The 26,831-nt window shown below is 45.7% G+C and overlaps 1 protein-coding gene across 3 annotated transcripts in view; it reads right to left on the bottom strand.

Annotated features, from left to right (window-relative positions):
- Nucleotides 1–25,374, bottom strand: part of DNAJC16 (DnaJ heat shock protein family (Hsp40) member C16) — a 41,475-nt gene extending 16,101 nt beyond the window's left edge. For 2 of the 3 annotated variants that reach the window (XM_043573824.1, XM_043573825.1), the window contains exons 1-7: nucleotides 24,982–25,374; nucleotides 22,952–23,136; nucleotides 18,725–18,791; nucleotides 16,734–17,070; nucleotides 6,270–6,454; nucleotides 3,865–3,969; nucleotides 2,952–3,110 (exon numbers count right to left, since the gene is read on the bottom strand). In XM_043573824.1, the coding sequence (XP_043429759.1) occupies nucleotides 2,952–3,110; nucleotides 3,865–3,969; nucleotides 6,270–6,454; nucleotides 16,734–17,070; nucleotides 18,725–18,791; nucleotides 22,952–23,118 (1,020 nt within the window). In that variant the 5' untranslated portion in view covers nucleotides 23,119–23,136; nucleotides 24,982–25,374. The remainder of the gene's footprint in view (nucleotides 1–2,951; nucleotides 3,111–3,864; nucleotides 3,970–6,269; nucleotides 6,455–16,733; nucleotides 17,071–18,724; nucleotides 18,792–22,951; nucleotides 23,137–24,981) is intronic. The other variant, XM_043573826.1, reaches the window with a different exon arrangement.
- Nucleotides 25,375–26,831: the final 1,457 nt, after the last annotated feature.

Here is a 26,831-nt window from a genome sequence, read left to right as displayed (position 1 = left end):
TGTATACGGTTGACATGTGTTGAGATCTTTTAGTCTCTGTGCTTTTATCTGTTTCAGTTTTCAGTATCCTACAGACTTCATTCAAATGATTTTGTCTGAGTTCTTCATTAACTAATATGTCTTGCCTTGCTCAGAATGGAAATCTGGTCTGAGATGACCACAGAGTCCCCACCGGCTGCAGGGTGAGGCCCCTCAGTGATGCATCCTGCTTGGTCTTTTTGACATTATGTCACGAAAACCATCCCCGTCATTCAGTGCTCTTGAACGGCCATTTTAATTGGCTACATGGCTGTAGAGCAGTCCCTGTTTGGGATATACCAAGAATTAGCCTACTGCTGCATATTTATATTTTCTCCCCAGTGAAAACCGTTACGAATGATACTCAACATCTCTGCATGTAAGTTTTGGCTGAATTCCTAGTCCCCGAGGAAAGATTCCTAACAGGTAATCTCACCTTCCCAAGGTCTTTACTCAAACATCATCTTTTTTTTTTTTTTTTTAACTTCTTAAAAATGTTTATTTTTGAGAGAGACAGAGAGACGGCTCAGGTAGCGGTGGGGCAGAGAGAGAGAGAGGGAGACACAGAATCCAAAGCTGGCTCCAGGCTCTGAGCTGTCAGCACAGAGCCCGACGCGGGGCTTGAACCCAGACTGTGAGATCATGAGCTGAGGTGAAGTCGGTCACCTAACTGACGGGGCCACCCAGGCACCGCAAGCATCATCTTAATGAGGCCCTTCTTGGCCACTCTGCCTTAAAAAAAAAAAAAGTGCCCCTGCTCTCCTGATATTCCACATTCCCATTTCCTGCCATTTTTCTCCTTAGCACTTCTCCCGTGTGACATGCCACCATGGAGTACATTGTGCCAATTGTCTGCTGTCCCCGCTAGAACACAGAACAGACCCTAGGACAGGGAATTCAGGGGATTTTGTCCAGGGCTCTGTCCCCAGCACACAGGGCAGGGTTTGGCTCATGCTGGGTACTCAGGGGTAGTCTTTTCCTGAATGAATCTAGACAATGCATATATTATCACCCAATTGCTTTTCTGAAAATTCTGAAGCTTCCTCCAGCGAGCAAAACAACAGAGTCCTGTTTTCTATACCCTCAACACTACGGAGTATCTTCGCTTTGAAAATCTTTAATAATGTGATGGGAAAAGAATATGTTAAACTGGGTTTTCTTGATTAGTGAGATTTAATTAAAAAGAATTTTTTTTAATGTTTATTTTTGAGACAGAGAGAGACAGAGCGCGAATGGGGGAGGGTCAGAGAGAGAGAGACACAGAATCTGAAGCAGACTACAGGCTCTGAGCTGTCAGCAGAGAGCCCGACGCGGGGCTCGAACCCACAGACCATGAGATCATGACCTGAGCCGAAGTTGGATGCTCAACTGACTGAGCCACCCAGGTGCCCCAGTGAGATTTAATTTTTAAAAGTGATTCTCGGTCACTGGAATCTCTTCTCAGAATTTTGTTCATATTCTTAGCCCATTCTTCTTGGAAAGTTTTACTAAAAATTGTTTTTATTGAGGTGAAATTCACATAAAATAAAATGAGCTATTTTTAAATGTACAATACAGTGGCATTTCGTACATGCACAGTGTTGTGTCACAATCACCTCTCTCCAGTCCCACACATTTCCATCATCCCAAAAGAAAGCTCTGTACCCATTAAGGGGTCACTTTCGGGAAGTTCTGTGTTGATCTCTTTGACTAGAAGAAGCTCATGAGAAATTAAAGATATCAATCTTTTTTAGATTGGTTGTAAGTACTTCCCTCAGCTTATCGTTTAACTTAAAAATTATAAAGTATGTGCAAATTTTAAACTTATCATCAAGTGAAGATTTTCCAATAAGACTTTTAGCTCTTCTTTATCTTAAGATCAGATAAATATTCATGTATATGGTCTCCGAGTTAGTTTAAGGTCTTAAAAAAAAATTTTTTTCTTTTACGTTTATTTATTTTTGAGAGACAGAGACTGAGCACAAGGAGGGGAGGGGCAGAGAGGGAGGGAGGCACAGAGTCCAAAGCAGGCTCCAGGCTCTGAGCTGTCAGCACAGAGCCTGACGTGGGACTTGAACTCACAAACCATGAGATCATGACCTGAGCCGAAGCTGGACGCTCAAACCGACTGAGCCACCCCGGCGCTCCAGTTTATGGTTTTTTTAATTCCTTTTTATTATTGTTTTACGTTTGACTTTTGAATTTATTTTTTTTAATTTTTTTTTTAACGTTTTTTATTTATTTTTGGGACAGAGAGAGACAGAGCATGAACGGGCGAGGGGCAGAGAGAGAGGGAGACAACAGAATCGGAAACAGGCTCCAGGCTCCGAGCCATCAGCCCAGAGCCTGACGCGGGGCTCGAACTCACGGACCGCGAGATCGTGACCTGAGCTGAAGTCGGACGCTCAACCGACTGCGCCACCCAGGCGCCCCTTGAATTTATTTTTGTAACTTATTTTAGAAGAACATTATTGATTTTCTGACAGGAGCACTTTAGAGGGAAAAGACGATCATTGGTTCTTATTTTATTTTTGTGGCAAAACACACATAATGTAAAAGTGACCATTTTACCCATTTCCAAGGGCATAATTCTGTGACATGAGTATATTCACGCTCCTGTGCAGCCGTGTCCAGACTGTCCCTCTGTAGAACCTTTTCACTTCCCAAACCAGAAGTGTACCCATTAAACACTAACCCCCTGTATCTTCCTCCCTGGACCCTGGAGTTACCATCATTCTAGTTCCTGCCGGAAGAGTTTTGTTTGTTTGTTTGTTTGTTTTGAGCAAGATAGTACCAAATCAGATGAAAACCAAACTCATTGTTAAATTTTGTGCCTCTGAAGGAAGAAATTCAAAACGAATTTCTCCTCCTCACTTGCCTTGTTCAATTTTGCTGTTCACAAAGCTCAAGATAAAACATGAGGGCAATCTCACAACAGGATGACTCTCACGTACCTGGATAACATCTGCAGGCTTGTTGATGTGTTCTTTAAAGACCAAGATGGTGGGGGTGTAGACATTGACGTTGTATTGCCTCGTTATCTCTTCTGCCCCTCTCAAGCCGACGTGTACGTATCCAAATGACAAGTAATCCTTGTATGCAAAAGCGGTCAACTGTTAGGGTGCAATGGAGAGGAAGAAATTAAGTTGAGGGCACGGAACCGCACGCACCACGCGTGACTCGTTCATACCAGCGGCTGACGAATGTTAGCTTGTATAGCCCCACTCAGGCTGCTAGACCCTGGTGCACTCGGAGGAATTCTATGGTGTTCCACGCATGCAAACTGTACCAACAAAGCCAAACACAGGGATTTCTGTGTGTGTGTGTGTGTGTGTGTACAAAGAGAGGAAAATACTCATTTTACTGAGATCTGCACTGGGTCGGAGGTGTGGAGTGTTTGAGGCATTACCTCAACCCTGTACGATGGCAGTGACTGGGCCCAAGGTCAAGGGGACACTCTCCTCTCGCATCTCAGGTCCCAGCGCTAGCCAGAGGTGTGCCGCAAGTGCAGGACCACAGGGTGTCTGTCACTCAGGGGGCGGGTCCGGGTCGAGACAGGCTTCAAGGGAATCACACAGTCACCCCGGGGGTCGGTTCTACAACCTAAGTTTCAATGTCTTCGTCTATAAAACACGGATGGTCTCTGGATCGCTGGGCTCTTCTGAGGACTAAATACTGGCACGTGTGGGGAAGGCACACTAGCGCAGTAAGGCCACCCATAGGTGCTCTATGTACGGTGGTTAATGCCCACTTCTGGTCTTTTTAAACGCTTCTTTTTGGATCAGCTCTTACTCGCGGGAAGGGCAAGCACATTGCAAGTTCACTGCACCAACAGAAGAGCAAACGTTCCCCCGGCACGCAAAATACCTTGTACAGCAGTGGTACGACGGGCATTTGGTCAAACAGAAGGACGTGAGGTTTATTGTCTTGCTGCCAGCCAGAGAGGAATCGGACATAATTTTTATTTGTTACCTTAAGTTGAAAAAGAGGATGTCAGTTTCAGTATTTGGTTCTCAACAGCCGCATTGTAAGGCAGTCAGGAGATCGTGAGACAAAATCACGTATGTGTAAAAGATTGTTTTGTAAAAAATAAATGCAGACGATGAGTCTTTTGTCTTTCTTTGACTAAAATGCTTTAAAAGAACAGTTATTGATTTCGTGTTTTCAGGTGCCCCACTCTGACAGACTGAAATCATGTCTTTTCTGAAACAATTGCTGAGTACGTTATAAAAAAAAAATTGAACTTTCGAATTTTATTATTTTTTTTAATTTTTTTTTTTAACGTTTATTTATTTTTGGGACAGAGAGAGACAGAGCATGAACGGGGGAGGGGCAGAGAGAGAGGGAGACACAGAATCGGAAACAGGCTCCAGGCTCTGAGCCATCAGCCCAGAGCCCGACGCGGGGCTCGAACTCGCGGACCGCGAGATCGTGACCTGGCTGAAGTCGGACGCTTAACCGACTGCGCCACCCAGGCGCCCCTGAACTTTCGAATTTTAGACTGTGCTTCGTAATCTATTAACCTGAGGAAGATAATGCAATGATTGCTCCTTCAAAATGGCTTTTAAAAAAACATGTGGGCCCACTCAGTCTATACGTTACACGATTTCATTCATTACCATCCGATTTGCTACTTTTGTGTTTCCCTGTTTATGCCTTAAATAATCCTACCGAGAGAAGAAGAAACATGAATAAATTAAAATTCTACCTAGAAACTTTTCATAGTTAAAAAAAGATTTATCTTTCCATTCTGCTTCCAGAATGATCTATATTAAACCTCAGTCTGGGCACTTCACTCTCTGCTCAGCCCTCTTCAGTGGCTCCAGCCAAGGCCCAAGTTCCTCAAAGGGGTAGCCAGGCCCTCGGAAGTCCTCGAGATTCCTGTTAATGCCTCTCATCTGGTCCTCTCCTGCTCACTAGTGACTGCTTCATCCAGAGCAGGCTGTTGCCTGTCCCAGACCTCCTGGGGCCTGGAACTCATCCCCTACAACCTCTCCTCCTCCCTTGGCAAACTCTGGACAGGAAGCCATTCCCAGCTCTCAAGGACAGGCTCTTAGCATATCAGACGGAAATAATCACCCACTAGACTGGGAGCTCCTTGAAAAGTATCCACTTACAGTGCTTGGCATAGAATAGGTATTTCATAAACGTTTGAGGACCCATTTGAACAACCTGTGATTGTTCAAAATTCCCTTTGACAATTTCCTTTCACACTAACTCCAATGAGTATTTCTTCTGTGGATAACGATGCTGGCGGGGTAGTCTATGAATCGTGCATGTGGAAACAGGATGCAAATGTTGGTATGTTCACTCTCCCTGGTATATAGTTAAAGGACTGAATCACTTAAAGCAAACAAGAATCCTGTTCTTGGGGTGCCCGGGTGGCTCAGGCGGTTGAGCGTCCGACTTCAGCTCAGGTCATGATCTCACGGTTTGTGAGTTTGAGCCCTTCATCGGGCTCACTACGGTCAGCGCAGAGCCTGCTTTGAATCCTCTGTCCCTCTCTCTCACGGCCCCTCCCCTGCTCCTTCTCTCTCTCTCTCTCTCTCAAAAATAAATATAACATTTAAAAAATATATAAACTTAACGCATTAATTAAAACAAAAAAATCCTGTTCTAGTTCCTTTGATCCCTAACCTCAGACACTGGGGGCAAGAATGCTGAAGTATAAAAAATCGTAAACTAGTATGAACTCTGTGCCTGGCTTTTTTAGCTCAGCCCTTTGTTTGTGAAATTATTCATATCGTTGCATTACTCTAAGTTCTGAAAGTTCCAAAAATACTATTTGATTTTGTGGAATCTTGCGTATTCCATAGATGTGATTAAGTACGTAACCAAACGTAAGGTGCCTCCTTAGAGCAGTAAGCCGCACGTCAGTGTCATGTAACCAAATGTAATTCAATTTGACTACTTTCATAGACAAATACCTTCAAATTCACCAGTCAGAAAGAAATCCCTCATCCTACGTTGTGATCTGAGTTTTGCTCACAAAAAGAGAGCCCCTGTCGTTTTAGGCTCAGATCCCCACCTCTGTGTATATGTGCACAGTGGTTACTAACAGGCAGGGATTCGTTCGGTTGTTCTACTTGGTTTCGATTTTCAGTCTCCTATTGACTTCATTGAAATGATTTCGGGTGAACGATTAATTAATTAAGCAAGATATGTCTTGCCCTGTTCGAAACGACACTCAGGCCTGAGAGGACTGCGGACAAGAGTTCGGGACAGCCAGGGGTCCCAGTACCTCGTAAATTTCTTCTCCGCCGGGTACTTACTTTCTCCACCAAGTTCCCTGGAAGAAGACTTTCTACAAACTGTCGTAGGTTCTCACGGACGACTGCATTATGGAAGAAGGAGATCTTCCCATTTATGATTCCCAGGATGGAGGGTGTGCTGTGTGCTCCCAGGTGATGGGCCAGGCGTCTCTCGTACCCAGCGTGGACCACGCCGATTCCTACACCTGGAAAGCAGGGAAGACTTGCATGAAGCCTTTTATACCCCCCCACCCGGGCCGTGGTGGATGAAGAAAGGCTGGTACTTTTCTGGTATGCAATCGAAACCCATCCTGACCCAGCAGGGGACGATATCCTTCCCAATAGGTTGTCTATCATTGTTTTCGTTGCTGACATTCTAAATCGGTTCAGTTTTTCTGCAGAATAATCTGGCAGTATTTAAGAGCGACAAGTCTTTCTTTTAGTCTGTTATTCCGAATTTTGGGAGTAGAACATGAGAAAATACTTGAGAAGACAAGAAAGCCATCTGCTCCCCGTGTTCCTATGCACAAAGAAAAAAACCTGTGAACAATCCAGGATTCAACAACTCGGTAACGGTTGGAAAAAATAATTACGATTTATCGATCGAAGTCATGGTCTTCTCGCTCTTGAGAGCAAATCTCCCTGTCCTATAAATTACTTTGTAGAGATATTAGGAAGTGCACATTCTCAAGAGGAAAAAGAAATTTAGGTAAAATCACTCAGAAGCCCAATCCCATTACCTGCTGCTACTATTTTGGTATCTCTCTGTGCCTTTTCTTCCCCAAACCTCTATATATAAAATAAAATAGAAGCATCGGACACTCACTGCACTTAATAGTTGAATAATTTTCCTCGCTCCTCCATCAGCCGATACATTTGGAGAGCTCTGCGAACACTGAGGTACGTGAAGTATTAATAGCCAGCAAAGACACGCGGCTTCTCTTGGATGCCCAACAGACTTCTCAAGCTTAACACTTCCCAAACCCACCTCCTGATCTCCTCCCCCAGGCCTGTCCCACGCAGGCCTCCCCTGGTCACGGACGGGGCCCCTCCCTTCCTGTTACTTGGACGGAAGATGGGAGTCATCTTCCACCTCTTGCCTCTCACACCCCACGTCCAATCTGTCGGCAAGTCCTGTTGGTTTCGTTTTCAAAATATACCAGGGATCTGACTGTTTTTCTCCGTCTTCTTTAGGCTCTCCTCTCTGAGACATCAGCTCTCCTCCCCCGTGGCTGCAATACCCTCCTAATGGCCTTGTTTCTCCCGGTCTCCCTGCGGTCTACTCTCAACGTACTGGCCGGACCATCCCTTCGAACACACAAACATGGATCAGGGCACTCCTCTGCCCAAACCCTGCAAACACTTCCCGTTTCACTCAGAATAAAAGCCTGTCTTCACAAAGGCCGACAAGACCCTCTGTGATTTGGTCCCCGGTTCCCTTCTGCCTCCTTCCCCTCCTCCCCCCCTCACTCACCTTGCTCCAGCGCCCAGCATCCTTCTCTTCCTTAAACACATGGGCATGTTCCTGCCTTAGGGCCTTGGCACTGGCTCTCCCTTCTGCCTGGAGCGTGTACCTCCCTGACCTCTGTGCAGCCGACTCCTTCGCCAGCTGCAGGCCCTTCCCAACGAGGCCCACTTGGCTACCATGTTTGACACAATACTCCCCCCTCTTGGGATCCCCCTCAACCTGCTCACTTTCCCTTTTGCCGTAGCACTTCCCACCTTCCAACGTATCACACACTTTCCTTTCTCTGTCGATTGTTTGTTGTACATCTGCCCCTGCTAGGATGTAAGGCGGGGATCTTGGTTCGGCCACTGGTGCATCCAAGCAGCAGATCAGAGCATGGCACACAGCAGGAGCTCACTGAAACCGGAACGTCAATCTTTTCGGTTTTATTTTTGTTTTTTAAATTAAAAAAAATTAAAAAAAATTTAACGTATACTTAGAGAGAGAGTGAGCACACGCACGCACGTGTGCAAGAGGGGGAGGGACAGAGAGAGAGACACAGAATCCAAAGCAGGCTTCAGGCTCCCAGCTGTCAGCACAGAGCTTGACGCAGGGCTCGAGCTCACGAACTGTGAGAGCATGACCTGAGCCAAAGTCGGACGCTCAACTGACTGAGCCACCCAGGCACCCCTAAGTTTTTAAGATTTTTAAGTAGGTTCCATGTCCAGTGTGGAGCCCGATGTGGGGCTTGAACTCAACGACACTTCGATTAAGACCTGAGCTGAGATCAAGAGTCGGATGCTTAACAAACTGAGCCACCAAGGCGCCCCCATTAATCTATTTGAATACTGAAACTGCTTTTGGCTTTCACTATTATCAGAGTATTCTGATGGGCATCCTTGTATGTCTCTGTGTACATATCTTTGTGCACTTGTGTGATTTCCTAGTTAAATTCCCAAAACGGAATTACTAGGTAAACGGCAGGGCTCACAAGCTTCACACATTACAATTGCCGAGCAGACTGAACACATCTATTTGCAGGCGACCTGACGGTGACCCTTGGAGTATCTCAAGGGCAGGAAAGGAGGAACCTTAAACATCACATAGTCCACCCCTCATTTCACAGACAAAGTGAGCTTCAGAGAGATTACGTGATCCTGGCTGGCAGAGCTGGTAACACTGTAGAGCAAGAATCCGAACTGGATGGTCTAGAGCCAAGTCTCGTACATTGGGCCACACTACAGGCATTACAAACACTGATGGAATAATGTCAGTAAGTGGAAGCGCATATAAGATTCTGTGAGAAGAACAAGAATATAGCAGGCACACACACTGAGAGGTTTGGTTTTCTGTGAAGTCAGGAAGAGACATCACCTAGGGAGGTCGAGCGGCCACACAGCAAAGGCCCAGGGGCGGAATGACCATGTCCTGAACCCTTTCTAAGTTAGGCAGCGTGGCCAAAGCTTTATAGACGTTTTCACTTTTCATACAAATATCCTGAGTGGTCAGTGTAGTTGCCTTCATGGATGAGGACCGCAGTGCCTGGAGAGGCTGAGGACAACGGACCTGGCATTACAGTTAGCGTGCAGTGGAACCAGGACTTGAACCCAGGCCTGGCTGCTGCCTGGCTTGGAAGAACGACCTCTTCTATCCTAGGTTCCAAATACTGGAGGCATCAATTTCTTAGAGTCGGGCTCACCCTAAACCATCTCCTATAGACCAGACGCCAATTTATTATACAATCCCAGGCGGTACGCTCAGGTAACTGCGCCATTCCGGGTGTCCTCTACAGGGTTTCGGGACACCCGGGGACCAGAATCAGTAATCAGAAAGGTGGCTGGTGGGCCTGGAGTCAGGATGAGGGATGCAGGCAGCCCTGGAGAGCAAAGGGAAACCGGAAAGATCTTCGGAGCTTGCTGTTCCCTCTACTCTTGCCCCAGGTATCCCTGAAGCTCGCGGTCACACCCCTTGTGCGTTGCCTCCTCAGTAAGGCGTGTCCTGTCTGGCCAGCTTCAGCCTGTCACCTCGCCCTGGCCTTCTCTAGTACCTGCCCTGCTCACCACACCGTTGCCCTTTGATGGACTCGGTTTCATTTAGTTGTGTGCAGTCACTAGAACACAGCTCGATGAGTACAGGGACTTTTGCTTATTTGGTCTACTGCTGCCTCCAGTTCCTGGCACTTACTAGGTACTCGATTTTTATTGTTTAAAAAATGCTTTTATTTATTTTTGAGAGACAGAAAGAGACAGAGTGCCATCAGGGGAGGAGCAGAGAGAGGGGGAGACACAGCATCCGAAGCGGGCTCCAGGCTCTGAGCTGTCAGCACAGAGTCCGTCGCGGGGCTCGAACTCACGAGCCGTGAGATCATGACCTGAGCTGAAGTCGGCCGCTCAACTGACTGAGCCACCCAGGCGCCCCAGAAGGTACTCGATTTTTAAAACAGAAACCAGTGAATTCAAAATCAGTCAGATCCAGATTCAAGGCCCAGCTCTGCTCCCCACGAGCTGTGTAACTTGAGGCAAGTCATTTAACCCCCCTGCCCGGTTTCCTCATTTGTAAAACGGAGGGAAGTTGTTCGGTCAGGACTAAATGACACAAGAAAAAATGACCTAATCCGGAGCCTTGAACACAGCGGGTCCCTAATTAATTACAACTGCTCTTATGAAGTATTATTCCATCCCGACCACGGTGAGGCCTGAGACCGTCTCTGTGCAGGTGCGTCTCCGTGTGGTGCCTCGAGGAGAAGGTCTCCTCCTGCAGAGTGCGATAAACGCGTCAACCCTTGCTCTTCACGCCCTCCTTCCCCTACCTTTCCTGGACTCCCATCAGTACGGCTTTTTTCCCAGTTAAAATAGAACACAAGTGATTAGGTTTCATTTCTTTTACTTAAATTACCGTTGAGTCTTTACATAAATCATATTAACTGTGTTTCGGGGGCCCCTGGGTGGCCTGTTTGGTTAAGCATCTGCCTCTTGGTTTCGGCTCAGGTCATGGTCTCACGGTTTATGAGATCGAGGCCTGGGTGGGCTGGGCTCTGTGCTGACAGGGCAGAGCCTGCGTGGGATTCTCTCTCTGACCCTTCCCGGCTCATGCTCTCTCTTTCTCTCTCTCTCTCCCCTTCAAATTAAATAAATAAACATTAAAAAAAATACAAGTGTTTCCAGATTTATAAAGGCTATTTCCTTGGATTGTTTCTACAAAGGACCTCAGTTCTTACCATCATAATCCCATTTCTAAATTCTGGAGGTATTTTACTTCTCTCCTATAGATTAACTAGCATAAGGACTAGAAAAGAATAAAGAATGATAAATATTTTGTGTTTCAATTCATGGTATTTTTCCTCCTGAGAAGATATTGAATAAGAATTCAGATCTAGGGCGCCTGGGTGGCTCAGTCGGTTGGGTGTCTGACTTCGGCTCAGGTCATGATCTCACAGTTTGTGAATTCGAGCCCCGCATCGGGGGGTCTGTGCCGACAGCTCGGAGCCTGGAGCCTGCTTCGGATTCTGTGTCTCCCTCTCTCTCTGCCCCTCCCCTGCTCATGCTCTGTCTCTCTCTCTCTCTTTCAATAATGAATAAACGCAAAAAAAAAAAAAAACCAAAACAAGAATTCAGATCTCACCCCCCACCTCCCCACCCAAGCTGGGAAGGAAGAGTAAGAAAACTGGCAGGGCTGTGATGTCGCGGAGACTCAGGCTGGGAAATGACCAACGAACTGGTGGTGACTTAGGGTCTGAGTCACAGTGAACAACACGGTCGCCATGGTCGCCTCTGCTTTTGGATGTTCTACCCTTCAAAGTTCAGGGTCCATAACGCAAGCTCAGCCAGGCCAACAGCAAGCAAGAGTAACCACGTTTTCTCATCCTGATTCAGCATAGCCTGGCGAGATGACAGACGGATATGCCCGAAATCCAAACAAACATGAGTAGCGAATTTAAAAGAAAGGCAAAGCAGATGTGGCCTCTTTCAGAAACATTATTTGATTTTGATATGCATTGATGTTTCTGGCTAGTTTGCAGACCTTGGCTAATCAAAAACACTGACATTTTCTTCCCTCTCTGGGGTTGTAAGAAGTCTTCTTTGTGCGCTAAACGTGTCTGTGCCACACGTGTTTTGAGGTACCACTTGTACCTTTCATCGTATGATCCCAGACACGTAGTTTGCATCTTTGAGGGGACTTCTTTCTCCTCTGCAGCACACACACATTCACTTTTACTTCAAGTTTTGCATCCGTCTTCAGCAACCGTACAGAACCAGCTGCAGGAACAGGCCACCGCAATTCCGACTGAACACAAACCCATCGATAAAATAACTGCTAAGACGCAAACAATGTGAAACGGAACAAAATCGAGGACCTGCAGCTAAAGCAGATTTTTAAAAGCCAGCATTTAGATAGATCCTTTTTCTAGACAGCGTGAAACTGCTACACGCTTAGCAATTCCTTAAAAGAGAGGAATCGTTCGTTCATTCATTTACTCCTTCTTTTAACCTGAGAAGTCACGGGAAAGAATTTCTGCACGACGGTTCCAACCGGGTCGCCCTAAAATGGTATTTGATTTCAAGACCCTCAACCTCCCTGGCGCTCTGGTAGCTCTGTCTGTGCCTCCCCGGGGGGCACTCAGTGCGCCGTGACAATTCACGTGTGTCTCCCATTTGGGTGTGCGGGTGCAAAGGCCACGTTTGACGTATTTCTGAAGCTGTGCAGCACGGCAGGTAAAAGTGGCCCCTGGAGTTGAGCTCCCGGGTCCATGTCCCCACACTGCCACTTGTGGATAGTGTGATCTCGATCAGTTCCTTAGCCTTCCTGGGCTTCAGTGCCCTCATCTGGAAAATGGGGCTAATAATAGTCTCTCCCTCAACTGAGTTGCTCTGGGGATAAAGATAATCCATACAAAGCACCTGGCACAGTGGAAAACAACTAAAAGGCTCAAGAAAAGCTATTATATTCGTGTCTAACATAGTACTTGGCTCATCAAGAAGAAAGTCTGAAATGAGAACGAGAATCCCGTCTCTCCTCGGCTTACTCCTGCAATGCTGTACTATTCCGCACTTGCGAATGTCAAGTGTGAATTCTCAGGGTACATATTTTCTCTTCAGCTAAACAGCGAGCTCCCTAAGGGCAGGGGTAGTGCTGACTACTTCTGGTCCTCCCCCTTGGCGCGGCTGTCCACGAATGCCGGCTGCTTTGGCACGCTAGTTGCTGTCGCACTGCGTGACCAGAGCCTCCACCTGAAGGGCCGCAGCATTTCTCCCCGGGGGCAGGTTCACACGTGGCGAGTCGGGCCTTTTACGTTCTTCTGACATAAGGTCCCGGCTTCCCCAGACCACTCAGCTGATCTCCCTGTTGACTCAGAATAGAAAATTTTTGGCATTATCCTGTCTTAGAGGGTAGTGCTGCCTCACCCGGCCAGGGGAATGGCCACAGATCTCATGGTCGTGCCCAGCTCACCCAGCTGTAACCCAGTGGGGCCTGTTGGGAATCTGCGACTAATGTGAACGTTCCAAAGGGGAAAAATGGGTTACAAACCAAACTCATCTAACACATTAGGCCAAACCCGTCTTCCAGGGAACTTGGGGGTACAGCGGGGGAATGGACTGAGCCCTCAGTAAATGTCACTTCTACGGATCTAAATTCCGCTTCTTCCATTCCTGTCACTTGAGTCCTGACTTACCACGATTATACAGCACGGCAACCCGAAAGAATGGCAGGATCTTCAATCACTACAGATTTAAGGACATTAGAAGACAGGACAGCACGGGGCGCAATGCAAGGACTACAGGGCCAGCCTACCTGGGTTCCAATCCCAGCTCTGCCAAACACCAACGGTGAGACCCTGACAAGCTACCAAAAATGAGCTAAGTGTCTGAAAAATGATGAATGACAACAGCACCGGCTTCAAATGGCTGCCGTTTAATACGAGTTGATTTTTACAACTGTGTTTGGCATATGGTAAATTATCGATAAACGGAAGCTAATATTGTAATTTTCATGTCATCGCGCACAGTATGTCCAGACGGTAGCTACTATTTAGGACGACCCAGATCCAGCTCTTCCCTGCCGATCCAGTAGCTCAAGTCAATGCAGAGTCAACTGTGACCCCCTCTCTCCCTTTTTTCCTCACCCCTCACATTCAGATGGGTCTCCAGGAGCCAGGTCCCTCCAGACTTCCATGATCCTACCTCTCAAATATCTTACACTTGTCCACCTCTCTCTGTTCCCACTGTCCTAGTCTGGGCCAGTGGTTGCTGTCACGCTGGGGCCGGTGACCTCTCCCAGCTTCTGTTCTTACTTTCTTCAGTCTGTCCTTCACGCGGCTCTAACAGCTTTCCAAAGCGTAGATCGGATTAAAGCATACTCTATGTGACAGTGTTCCTTGGCTTTATTACATACTGTAAAATAAAGTCCACTTTTCCTTCGTCGTCTTCTTTTTTTTTTTTTTTTAAGTAGGCTCCACACCCAGCCTTAAGCCCAACACCGGGCGTGAACTCACAACTCTGAGATCGAGAGTTGGACGCTTAACCGACTGAGCCGCCCAGGCGCCCCGAAAGTCCCCTTTTCGAGCCTGGACTTTAAGGCTCCTTACTACCTCGTCCCAGCATACTCTTCCTCCTTCCTCCCCTCGTCTACACCCGAGTCACACCTTGCGACTGGCTCTTCTGTGGACTCTCTTTGTTTCTCTGCCTGTAATGTTACTCTTCGGTTTCCTGCCCGTCCAACTTCTAATTACCTTTCAAGACTTAAGCTAAACGTAAGTCAAAAGTCGGTGCCTGGGAGTCAGTGAGTTGAAGAAAGTAGGCTAATATAGCTGAGAATGATTTTTTAAAAATGTATAAAATAGGTGCCTTGAATTTTTTTTCTTTGGTAAACCAGAAAACCTAGTTGACTCATTTTTATGACTCACTTTATGTTTGTGTTTGATCCATGTCAGGCACTTCGTGTAATTTTTTTTTTTTCATCTAATCTTCTTAACGACCCTATTGGTTTGACATTATCACATCCACTTTGGAGATGAAGAAACCTGGGTTAGGGAATTTGTCCAAGGGCAGCAAGATAGTAAATGACAGAGCTGAGATCTGAACACCGGCCTGACTCCAAAGCCCAGGGCTGCAGCACAGGTCACCAAACGCTGTGCTTCGCGACCTCACGTTGTGTGTATTTGCCTGACATGTTTAAAATGTAATGTTGGCCCTGATCTGACTTTGGTGTAGACGCATTACCACCCTGACTTATGCAGTGCCTTATGTTCTGCTAGTGGGTCTGAACGCCAGCTCCTGGTGAAATAGCTTTCAGTATACCAAGTGGGGTGGCATGAAACGTAATTATGCTTTTTTGACGAGGAAGCTGTTCAGTCCAGGGGCTTCCAGCTGAGGTCAGCCTCTCGTTCATTCATTATGCACCACGAGCAAGCACCTACAGACTTCCCACCACATGTATGACACTATGTTAAACTTATTTCCTTGTCTTTCTCCAAGAACTTCTTTATTCAATCTCAGGAAAGCCGTCTGGCAAATCTGAGTGCTTCCGAACCACAGGCTGATAATTTCTGCTTTAGAATAAGTGAACTGATGGCTTTCAGTGGCACTTTCTCTCCAGAGAAATCAGGCCCTGTGTTTGAGCTGGGCCTTTTTTAGTTACTCAAGAATAGGTCTGCTAATGCCTATGAAACACAACATACACGCGCAATTCAATAATTCCAACTTTTAAAAGTTATTAAAATAAATATCCTGTCTGGATGGTTGACATTTTCCTGGCACTAAGTGGTAACTATGAACACAGGAAAGGCTCATCGGTGATCAAGAGTGGTCACCCATAACCGTTAGTGTTACGGAGTGAACTGTGTCCCCTACCAGAATCCATATGTTGGAGTCCTAACCCCCAGTACTTTAGTATGTGACTGCGCTTAGACAGAAACTTCATGGAAGTAATTACGTTAAAACTAGGTCATTAAAGTGGGCCCTAATCCAGTTTCATTGGTGTCCTTATAAGAAGAGATTAGGACATGAAAGGAAGAGAGAGAGACACCAGAAATGTGCACATACAGAGGCAAGCCCACGTGACTGTGCATGGAGAGGGCGGCCGTGTGCAAGCCAAGGAGAGAGGTCTCAGAAAAAAACCAAACCTGCCCACACCTTGACCATGGACTTCTAACCTTGAGGACTGTAAGAAAATAAATTTCCGTTGTTTCTGTGGTATTCTGTTAAGGCGGCTCCAGTAAACTAAATCAAAGAACGAAATCACAGGGGCGCCTGGGTGGCTCAGTCTGTTAGGCGTCTGACTTCAGCACAGGTCATGATCTCACAGCCTGTGGGTTCGAGCCCCGCATCGGGCTCTGTGCTGACAGCTCAGAGCCTGGAACCTGCTTCGGATTCTGTGTCTCCCCCTCTCTGCCCCTCCCTGCTCACACTCTGTTTCTCCCTCTCTCAAAAAATAAATAAACATTGGGGCGCCTGGGTGGCGCAGTCGGTTAAGTGTCCGACTTCAGCCAGGTCACGATCTCGCGGTCCGTGAGTTCGAGCCCCGCATCGGGCTCTGGGCTGATGGCTCAGAGCCTGGAGCCTGTTTCCGATTCTGTGTCTCCCTCTCTCTCTGCCCCCTCCCCCATTCATGCTCTGTCTCTCTCTGTCCCAAAAATAAATAAACGTTGAAAAATAAATAAATAAATAAATAAACAAACAAACATTAAAAAAAAAAAAAGAACGAAATCACACACAGTGTGAAGAATAACCTGCAAATCCCACCGGCATCTAAATTGATGCTTTAGGGCTGCTTTGTCCAACTGATAGCTTTTAAGCTTCTCCTACATATTAGGCCCCCAGCTTGATGTTAGGAGACTCTACGGATAAGGCTTCAAATTAGTAATGGGAAACGCAAGTGGCTGGTACATTCCCCTGCTCTGAAAACGTGTCCTTGGAAGACACCAGTCACCATGAACTTGTGAGAGAAATCTCAGCTTCATTTCCCCGGTAGCCTATATAATTCAAGATACGAAGGTCACCTTCTCCCATACAAACATCTTCCAGCAAATAAAATTATCTTACCCAGTCCTTCCAGTTCTTGAACCACTTCTTTCCAAACGGGCTCGATGTGGATGCAGCTGAAGCACCAATCTGACGTGATCTTAATGAGGTAGGGTTTCTTGAAGCTATCTGGAACCACTTCGTTCACATAATGTGAAAAGTGCAATAAATACTTTTCATCAATGGAGTCCCGCCGCTCCGAATTAAAAGGGAAGTGAAAAAAAGACTCATCAAAGTAAAAATTCTCATGGAAATGGCGGAAGCGATACTCTCGTTGCTGCTGCTTCTGGTAGCCCTGGTTCTCTCCGGCATCTCCGTAGTGATCGTAATTCGATCTCTTTTCTTCGTTGGAAAGGATCTGTGAGGAAAGAAAGAAAAAAAAAAATAAGACATTTAAGAAGTGGGGAAAGTTTCACCCAGAGGATTTTCCTGTGAGCGGCATGGAAGACACAGGAAGAAAATGAATGGAGAGCTACGACATGGTTAGATATTCTCAACGTAATCTGCAACATACCAGGAGACTCTACTTTCTTTCTTTCTTTTTTTTCCCAATTTTTCTAAGATATTATTTTATTTTATATGTTATTTATTTATTTACTTATTTATTACATGAAATTTATTGTCAAACTGGTCTGCATACAACACCCAGTGCTCATCCCAACAGGTGCCCTCCTCCATGCCCATCACCCCCCTTCCCCCCCATCAACTGTTTATTCTGTTTTTAAGAGTCTCTTATGGTTTGACTCTCTCCCTCCCTAACTTTTTTTTCCCCTCCCCCCCCCCCATGGACTTCTGTTAAGTTTCTCAGGATCCACATAAGAGTGAAAACATATGGTATCTGTCTTTCTCTGTAGGACTTATTTCACTTAGCATAACACTCTCCAGTTCCATCCACGTTGCTACAAAGGGCCAGGTTTCATTCTTTCTCATTGCCAAATAGTATTCCATTGTGTATACAAACCACAATTTCTTTATCCATTCGTCAGTCGATGGACATTTAGGCTCTTTCCATAATTTGGCTATTGTTGAAAGTGCTGCTATAAACATTGGGGTACAAGTGCCCCTATGCATCAGCCCTCCTGTATCCCTTGGGTAAATGCCTAGTAGCGCTATTGCTGGGTCACAGGGTAGATCTATAGGAGACCCTACTTTCAACAGAAACATTAAATATGTCAAGACTGAAATACTTCGGTCGTTTAGATACTTATGTTCATCCTGCCTTCAGATTTGGGGTTATCACAGTACTCAATACATCAGTAAAGCAAATAGAACGTAACATACTGTTGATCACCAGGGCTGGATGACAAGAAAATTGACTAGGTTATGCCACTTAAGTTGGAATAACTCAAAGCAAGATATGAAAAGCTGCGAACACCAAAAAGCAGCCACAGGGTTGAGCTCAGTGTCCCGGACGTTAGCTGACTTTGTTTTACTTAATTCTGAAGTCTAAAATTCAAGAGGCTGTTTTCGGATGATGTGCCATTCTATGAGCCAAGCACTGTCTCTTGAAGAGCATTACCCTACACAAACCATAAAGCCATGGACTTATCTTTAACGCACATTCCAGAACAAGTTACTTAAGTGGACATGTTGGAAAATTGTTGAAAAAAGTCTGTTTAAATGCATTTGTAACCTTGTGTCACTTTAATAAATTGGGAAGTCAATCTTTCTTTAACAGAAGTTCTAGTATGTGTGCTGTCAAAGTGACCATGTAATAGAAGTTTCTACAAAGGAAAGAGAAACCTACAGTTAGGAATTCTGAGAACTCTACAATTCCAATTAAAGCCTTTAAAATAAGCCAGTTTTTGTTTTTTTTTTTTTTTTAAGAGCTGAAGTATTCAGGCACCAATTTCAACATATTGGATGTAACTAAATAAGTTTTCTCTACCATCATCTAGAAACCGGGTCAAGGGCATTGGGACTGTGCCCCTTCTGAGAGGTCTTTACAAAACTGGTCGCCTAAAGCAGATTTTATAAGAGCTAATGGACGCATCACAAGTTTGACAGGATACCTCATAAGCCTTGCTAATTTGGATGAACTTGTCTTCTGCTCCAGGATCTTTGTTTTTGTCAGGATGCCTGAAAATACAAATGGGCAGGCAGTGAGAACGCATTTAATGTTTTACACATAGTCAATTAACATCTTGTACACACGGTTCACTACCTCCGGTGGAAGGCCATTTTGTTAGGACGGTTTCTTAAAAATTCACAGGAGAAGCAATCACTTGCTTCGCATGACCGTAATAATTAAGTGAAACTTTGAAACAGGCAGTTTCTACCAAAAGCACTCCAGTGGGGCACATTTTCACAACACCGGGGAGCACTGGAACATTCCAGTGAGGAGAGGAGGGCTATGCACATGCCTTTACGTTGTTCCTAATACTGCTGAGCTGGGAGCTGGCTCCAGGCTAATGTCACTGAGGCCTCAGAACCGACTTCCCTTCCCAAGATGGCGGCAATTCATCCCCACGTTAGAATGTCATCGAGGAAGGTATTTCTTCGGACAACTCGGGAGGATATAGGAAATAGCTTCTAGGACACACTGTGAATTTGTTTCGTAACAACCATATTCCAAGTGGCATTGTGCTGCTGACGTTTAAGAGAGAGCATTTTAGTTTCGTTATTGCTCTGCTTGTTCCTTTTTGCCTAAGATGGCCTTTCACCCGTAAACGGATCATGGTTTCCAGGCCCCACGTTTTAAGGGGTGAGAAAAATCTACAGTTTACGCAAAGTGATTTGAACTAATATTAGAACTAACATTTGCTATTACACACAGCTTGCAGTTAACTGTATCCATTTGTGGTCTTTCAGTATTCTATCATCTGCCTGTGTTCATGCCAATTTCAGCTTTGGGGATTTAAAGTCCTGGCAAGTGGGGGCTGGGTTTCACTTCCTTAGAGCTCCCGAAGTCCTAAGTCAGTGTTGGCTACCAACTGATTTTTCAATGTTCTCTTTATTAAGAGGCCCTATTGCACAGCGTATTCTTTATATAATCACTTCTGCTAACTTCCAGTAAGTTTCCTCTAGCAAAGGTTCAGGAAAGAGAAGCATTCCTTCTTCCGGAAGCAAACGACTACTAAAAACGGCACCAAGTACACTGGAATAAAGAAATTTTATAACTTGGTCAACTTATTCTGGCCGGGACATGTTCGAATGAATTATACCACATATTCTGATTTCTCTAAAAATAAATTGCAAACGGCTGTCCATTAAATTTAGACATTATTCCTTGCTTTACTATTTAATTCGTGGTGTGAATATCAGTGGGAAAGGAAAATCTCAGCTGGGCTATCATGAAAATAGTATGACTTAAAGAAACAAGATGGTGGTTCCAAAACGTGCTCCTGGATGACCAAAAAAACCCAAAAAACAAAAACCAAAAAACTCCCAAAACCAAAAAAACCCCCCAGTGTTTTAAATATTCAAACTTAGGCTAAAGGCTGAAAAGATAAAATGAAGCAATCACACAAATGAAGATTTAACGTACAGAACTCGGTAGGGCGGTGTTGAAGGATAGGAAGGGGCTTTTGGGGAGACTGAGCCAAGGCGAGGGCTGTGAGGGCAGCTGGGCCGAAACCACAGATCCTGACGAAGACAAAACCAAGGCCCGGGAACAGGGAGGAAGCCACAAGACAGTTTCAGGTCATGAGAACTATCTTCCTAACTGAGGGGTGCTGCCACGAGGTTGCAAACATTCAGAAAAGGATAAATCCAGCTCTGGGAAAGCACTGCCCAGTACTATTTTCAGTGTATAGGAAACATTTCACCCACTGCAGTATGATACTCGTCCTGTAAATCTGGAAGTGAAGAAAAATACTGCACTTGCTATCGACTGGCTGTGGAGCCACCTCTAAGGAAATAAAAATGAAGGGAGAAAAAGTAACATAGAGAAGTGTTAGGCAAATCGTTTTACTGTTCCAGTGACTGACCCTGTTATATCTATTTGCTTAGGATCAAATTTTACGATGCCTTTTTCTTGGGGTGGGGTTGTTTATATCGCCAATGAAGATGATAAAAGAAAAGAACGTACGTTAAAACCTAATTATTAGGAGAGAAACACAGTTTTCCTGAGAGACAGAGTAACTTTAAATGGTTTCACCGAGGAAGGGGAAAGCTCTTGAGAAGCCGAAGAGACATTAGTTAGTAGTAAAACCTAGTAGAGGAAACCTACAAATCCAGGTCAACCACTAACCACTCCCCCCTGCTACTGCTCTGAAAAGTCAAACTGGGAAGCACTGTCCTTTTCAGCGTGTATGAAGCCATCATGAAATGAAACAAGTGATTCCAGTGATAAAACCCTGCCAGAGCCCAAACGGCAAAAAGTAACAGCACGGTGAACACGCACAGGTGGAGTAAAATTTTCGACTTTCGCTGGATGATATTCTATATATTTCTACGGTGATGAATTACTCCTAGAGAGAGTCTAATTAAGGAAGAGGAGCATATGACTCATTTAATTAATATCATAACACCCTTTTCAGCCCTGGAAGACAGAAACGTCAAAGCTGTCCATTTTAACAAATCCCACATACTCAAGCGATCATTTCTGCTTGTAAAATGTGGCCGAAGGCCATACTCTGTCCAAAAGAATGTTGCTACTTCATGAATTTACTGCAGACTTATATATTTTGCTTTAAATATAAAGAGGCAAGAGTTTGAAATGATGTGGAAGGCAACTTTGCTGTAAAGAGAGTCCCTGGAAAGAGGCCACACATAATTAGATTGTGTTTTCAGTATCTAATTCTGGACTCCCTGTGATAGGAGTTTGGTTTAAAATATGTATTCAAAACGTCATATTTGAAACTATCTTTTACCTTGACTGCAACCAGCTTAAAACGGAGGTCTTTCCCTGAAGAATAACGGTGTCAGGCAGAGTCATGCACGGCCTGCAATGTCATCTGCGTGTGGCAGCTTTGCTCCTGCAGAACTTCCTGCCCCGCCCCCCCCCCCAACCTAACCCACTCATTCTTCTGCTCACGTGGGCAAGTGATTACAAAGTAAAAAAAGCAATAAACTATCTCTTAGCGCAGAAGGTCAAGCTACGCAGCCCAGGGGCAATAAAGACTTAATAACAGTGAGCCTAGATTTCCCCAGAGTTAAAAGGGGGACAGCAATATCCTCCCTCATAGGGTGATGATCAGGTTTATATAAGATAAAAAAGCATAGAACCTGGAACCTACCATGCAGCAGGCTAGTTGGAGCCTCGTAAGAGCCTAGCATGTACAATCATGATTCCCATTCCCAAACGGTCTTTGATTATTTACGACTGGCTCTGCCAGCTTCTAGTCACCTGTGCCCTTCCTGTCCTTTCCCTCCTGCTGCGTCCCTCCAGCTACATAATCCAAATACCTCTACCTCTTTGGCATGTCCAAAGTGTTGGTGGAAAAAACTGATGACGCCTGTCTGTAAGTTTTAAATTCATTGCTGTCCTGCTAATTCACAAACACTGGTATACTCTTCAGCATATAGAAAACCTACCTACGTAGAATTATGACTTTTCTACAATTTTTTTTTAACGTTTATTCATTTTTTTGAGAGACCGAGAGTGAGCGGGGGAGGGGCAGAGAGAGAGAGAGAGGGAGACACAGAATCCGAAGGAGGCTCCAGGCTCTGAGCTGTCAGCACAGAGCCCGACACGGGGCTCGAGCCCACGGACCATGAGGTCATGACCTGAGCTGAAGTCGGACGCTTAACCCACTGAGCCACTCAGGCGCCCCGAATTATGACTTTTCTGTAGAGTAATTCTTAACAGCCATGTACTCGGCTCCTGAATATTCTTATAAAATTGAGAGCAAAAAAGCTCTTAGTCTAAATTTTCTTGAAAGCTTAAAATTAATAATGTAGAAAATAGGATTGGCGAGTCTTCCCTTTAGCATAAAGGGTTACTTCGTGAATAACATCATGGGGTGGTTAGCTTATTCATTGCTGATGACATATATACTTTAAAACTAAAGCTCCCTCCTACTTTGACATTAAATATGCTGGCAGTATCTAGGGTAATTCCTCAGGCCAAAAGCATTCACAGCAATACAGGCTTTGGATCTCATCACTAAAAAAAAATTAAAAAAAAATTATAGAATAACATGAACATTAGTTCTCCCAAATGAAATATTTTAGACAGATATAGATTTACTGAACATAGACACAGAGACAAATAAAAGCTAACCATAATTTAGGCTGCATTCCCCTACTGCAACTGCTTAGCTTATATTAAACTGCTATTTCTTTGTTTCACCTACCATTCCCGGGCGAGCTTCTTATAAGCCTTTTTAATATCAGCCTGACTGGCTGTTCGGCTGACCCCTAGGACTCTGTATGGGTCAAAATCCAACGCAGACAGAATTTGCAGGACCAGAACCAGAACTATCAAGAACTGCCAGGAAATGCTCAATTTTTTCACTTCCATTTCTCTTCCTTTCCAGAGCTGAAATGATTGAAGAGGCAATAAGTTTCAGCGGTAGAAACCTGGACAGTCTCGCTTTGGAGGTAAAGGGCTAAGATAGACAGATGAAAAACAAAACAAACAAAAGCTGTTTGGCAGGAAAGGTGTCGAGCTGTTTGACCATGTCTTTTGAAATCGACAATCTTACTACTGTTTTTGAATATCACAAATAAGAACTATTCTAGGGGAAAAGGTGAGCGGTAAGACTTAACAGCAACTTGCCAGAATCCTTGGATTAGGTTGGCTCTAGAAATGACTGAAAAATCAATGAGATGGAGAAATAAAAGCAAATGTGGGAAAACATTCATAGGAAAATCAAGGCAACTACATCTCAAACACACTAGTTCACTTATGCTGACAATAATACTTTAAATTTAAAAATACGTGGCTTCAGAATACTTCACTGAGTACATGCTAAATAAATTCAAGAGGTCAGAAGAATTACCAAGTGCGAAACTGTGAAATGACATAGCTGTGACATTCTTGGGGTTAAATAAGTACCAACAGGGAAGTGAGATACTCTAAAAAAATAAAAAACTTGTTATGACGTTGTGTACCCCAATTCTAGTCTTTATCACCACACCCAGTGAAGCACGAAAACAGAGAGGATGCTCTTTAATTTAACCATCAGCAATATGGTTATTATAAATGGAGACCTAAGAGGAGAAAAACTGGTGAGAAAAAAATTTAGTTTTCCACGTGAAGGGAGATTAATGGCAAAGCCTGTAGACCAGGCATCTTCAAATGTTAAAGATCCATATCTGGTCAGGGTGGTCACTGAACTCACTGTGGGCTGGGAAATAATCCTGGCTGGTTAATGAACAAGGTAGTGCTGTATTGCACGGACCTTTACGGTCAAGAATTACGAACTCTGTGATATCATACAGTGAGTTTTCACGGGTCATAGTTATCCTGACTTTGCATGAATTACTAACATTTTAAGGTTCAAGTGTCTAAGGTGACACCTTACTTAAGGTGGGCAAATCTGTAACAGTGGTGGATTTTGACAAGTGGAAGTCTAAACATTGACTGGGAGTGATCACAAAATTGACTGACACGATGGCCAACTTTTAGGACTGCATGCATGCTGAGCCAAATCCGAAAACACATTCATTTCTTCCTTGTGGAGTCAACCTATATAACCTATAAAACATGTACAGAGCGCTAAAACTCGGGAAGAGGAGACAGCTACTGGTTAGGCACACAAGCTCTGGAAACAGACTCACATCGGGATCCGTCCTCTACCACTTTATGACCTTGGGCAAGTTACTGAAACTTGCTAAGCCTCAGTGCCATTCATAAATGGAGGGTGAATAATACCACCTTGAAAAGATCAGCAAGGGAGTTAAACGTATGTAAAGATTTACTGAACACCGGGTCGACAGAAAGGGGTACTTATTTTTTTCTACCACGCAGGGCAATCGCTGCCTTATTCCACCGTGTCAGTCGCCTCCAGTGAGGGGCCCAAGAGGCGGGGGGGGGCTGTTAAGTTCTTTGGCTGACAGTCTCGAGCTCGACTGTGCCGGCGTCGGGGCAGGAAATCACCTGCCCAACAGGTAGGCTACCGCCCGCGGGCAGTATCCCCCAGACCAGGCAGCGGCTCCAGGAGGCACGCTCCAGGTCTGAGCTCCCGCCGGAGGTCGCAACCCTCCAGGAGACGACCGCCTCCCCCGCCGCCCACCGAGAGCCCTGGGCCCGGCCCTGTCGGCTCCCGGTTTCCCCCGGGCCCTGGGGAACCGGGAACGAGGAGGAACTGACGGGAAATCCCCGAGCCTGCCCGGCCCCGCCGCGTCCGCGGCTCCGCGCGTCACGCCGGGAAGGAGTTACCGGGAAAGGGCACCGGCCCAACCGGCTGCAGCGTCCGTGCTCCAGTCAGTCCGCCGGGCCAGGAGCCTCCCGTCCGCACCAGCGCTCGCCGGGACCTGGGGAGGGGAGAGGGGCGGGGACGAGTGGAGGGGGTCACGTGACACTTAAAGGCTCGGCGCCCGGAAGTCACGGACTGACCTGGTCGAGGGCTTCTACTGTGCGAATCTGTTTTGACCCTTGCTACCCGCCGTCTGCGCGTGGACCTGGCGCGGTTGCCATAGGAACGCGGCCCGCTCTTTGGCTGGCTCCAAAGGGATGAACGTGACCAAAGAGGACAAAACGTGCCTCCTAGCGAGGCGAAGTCGCGATGCATGATGGGATGCCCCCAAGACCTCCCCGATCCAGGGAGGTGTTTCAACGCTTACCGGGAGATGGCCCTCGTCTGGCAACAGTTGCCAGGGTGGGGAAGCAATCGCTGGTCCCTGTTCTCTTTAACCCTATTCATAGAATCCTAGAGCGTCAGAGTTGGAAGGGACCTTAGGGACCCTTTCTAGTCCAACTCCTCCATAAACTGATGGGGAGAATGAGGCCCAGAGAGGGGCAGGGACTTGCCCAAGGCCTAGAATCCAGGACCCCTAAACTTATTTACCAAAGCGAGATCTGCCATAGAATGTGCCAGGGACTGCCCTCGGCTCGGGGAAACGGATGTGTGTGTGGTGGGGAGGGAGGGGGAGACACAGATGAATGAGGTAAACTTTCATTGAGCCAATGAGATACGTATCCTTGGGGATATAAAGAAAGAGGTTTCTTATCCCCCCACCGCCCTGTTTTTTATTGAATTTTCTTTTCATTTATCACTGACACACTGTATCTTTTCTTTCTTTATATTTTTCATCGTCTGTCTCCTCCCACTGGAATGTAAGCTTCTAAGGGCAGGGCTTTCTGATTTGTTCAACTGTATATTTTCGATGCCTGTGTAGACCTCAGCGCAGGCAGGATCTCAATAAATATTTGTGGAATAAGTGAATAAATGGGGCTGAGGTTTTGATGCTCAGGAGAATGGATTCTAAGGTAGACTTGAGTCAGGTTCAGGTTTAAATCTTGAACGGCCTTGTGCCACTTACTACTCTGTGACCTTGAACAGACACCACTTCCTCCAGCTCCAGCGTCCCCCATCTGTAAAATAGGGGAAAAGAATAGTTTTTGGTATTCCTTTGATAGGACTGTAGTCAAGGATAAGTGAGATAACACAATGTAAAGTGACTGGCACAATGGCTGGGACTTAGCAAATGTTCAGCAAACAGGAGCAATTATTTCTGAAAGGTGGAAGTGAGCTGTACAAACTGGGAGTTCAGAAGAGTAGATTGCTGCCTTTTTTTTTTTTTTTTCTTTGTGGGAGGTGCTAGGGTGGGAAGGAAGGAAGAAGGGGATTCAAGACCGTGTAATGTGGGCTTGGTTGGATGAGACAGGCGAGTTTGGAACGGCAAACGACGAGATCTGGGCACCGGGCGGGGGCAGGAGAATTATGGTTTTATTACCGGCGGGAAGGGGGGCTAGAGGACACTGAGGCAGGGAGGGGGTTGAATGGGGCTGGACAGACCATCGCCCCAGGCATGGGTGTCCCTCTTGCCAGCAATATAACCCCCTCCGAGCTTTTTTTTTTAAGTTTAGATTTATTTATTTATTTATTTATTTATTTATTTATTTATTTATTTAAGAGAGAGAGAGAGAGAGAGAGCGAGCGAGCAGCTAGTGGAGCAGGGGCAGAGAGAGGGAGACAGGGTCGCACGCAGGCTCTGCGCTGACAGCAGAGAGCCCCATGCGGGGCTCCAACCGTGAGATCACGACCTGAGCCAAATTCAGACGCTTAA

Source organism: Prionailurus bengalensis, chromosome C1, assembly GCF_016509475.1.
Source record: "Prionailurus bengalensis isolate Pbe53 chromosome C1, Fcat_Pben_1.1_paternal_pri, whole genome shotgun sequence".
Classification (NCBI taxonomy): Eukaryota; Metazoa; Chordata; class Mammalia; order Carnivora; family Felidae; genus Prionailurus; species Prionailurus bengalensis.
Note: the sequence above shows the minus strand (reverse complement) of the source record. Positions and strands in the feature narration are given on the sequence as shown.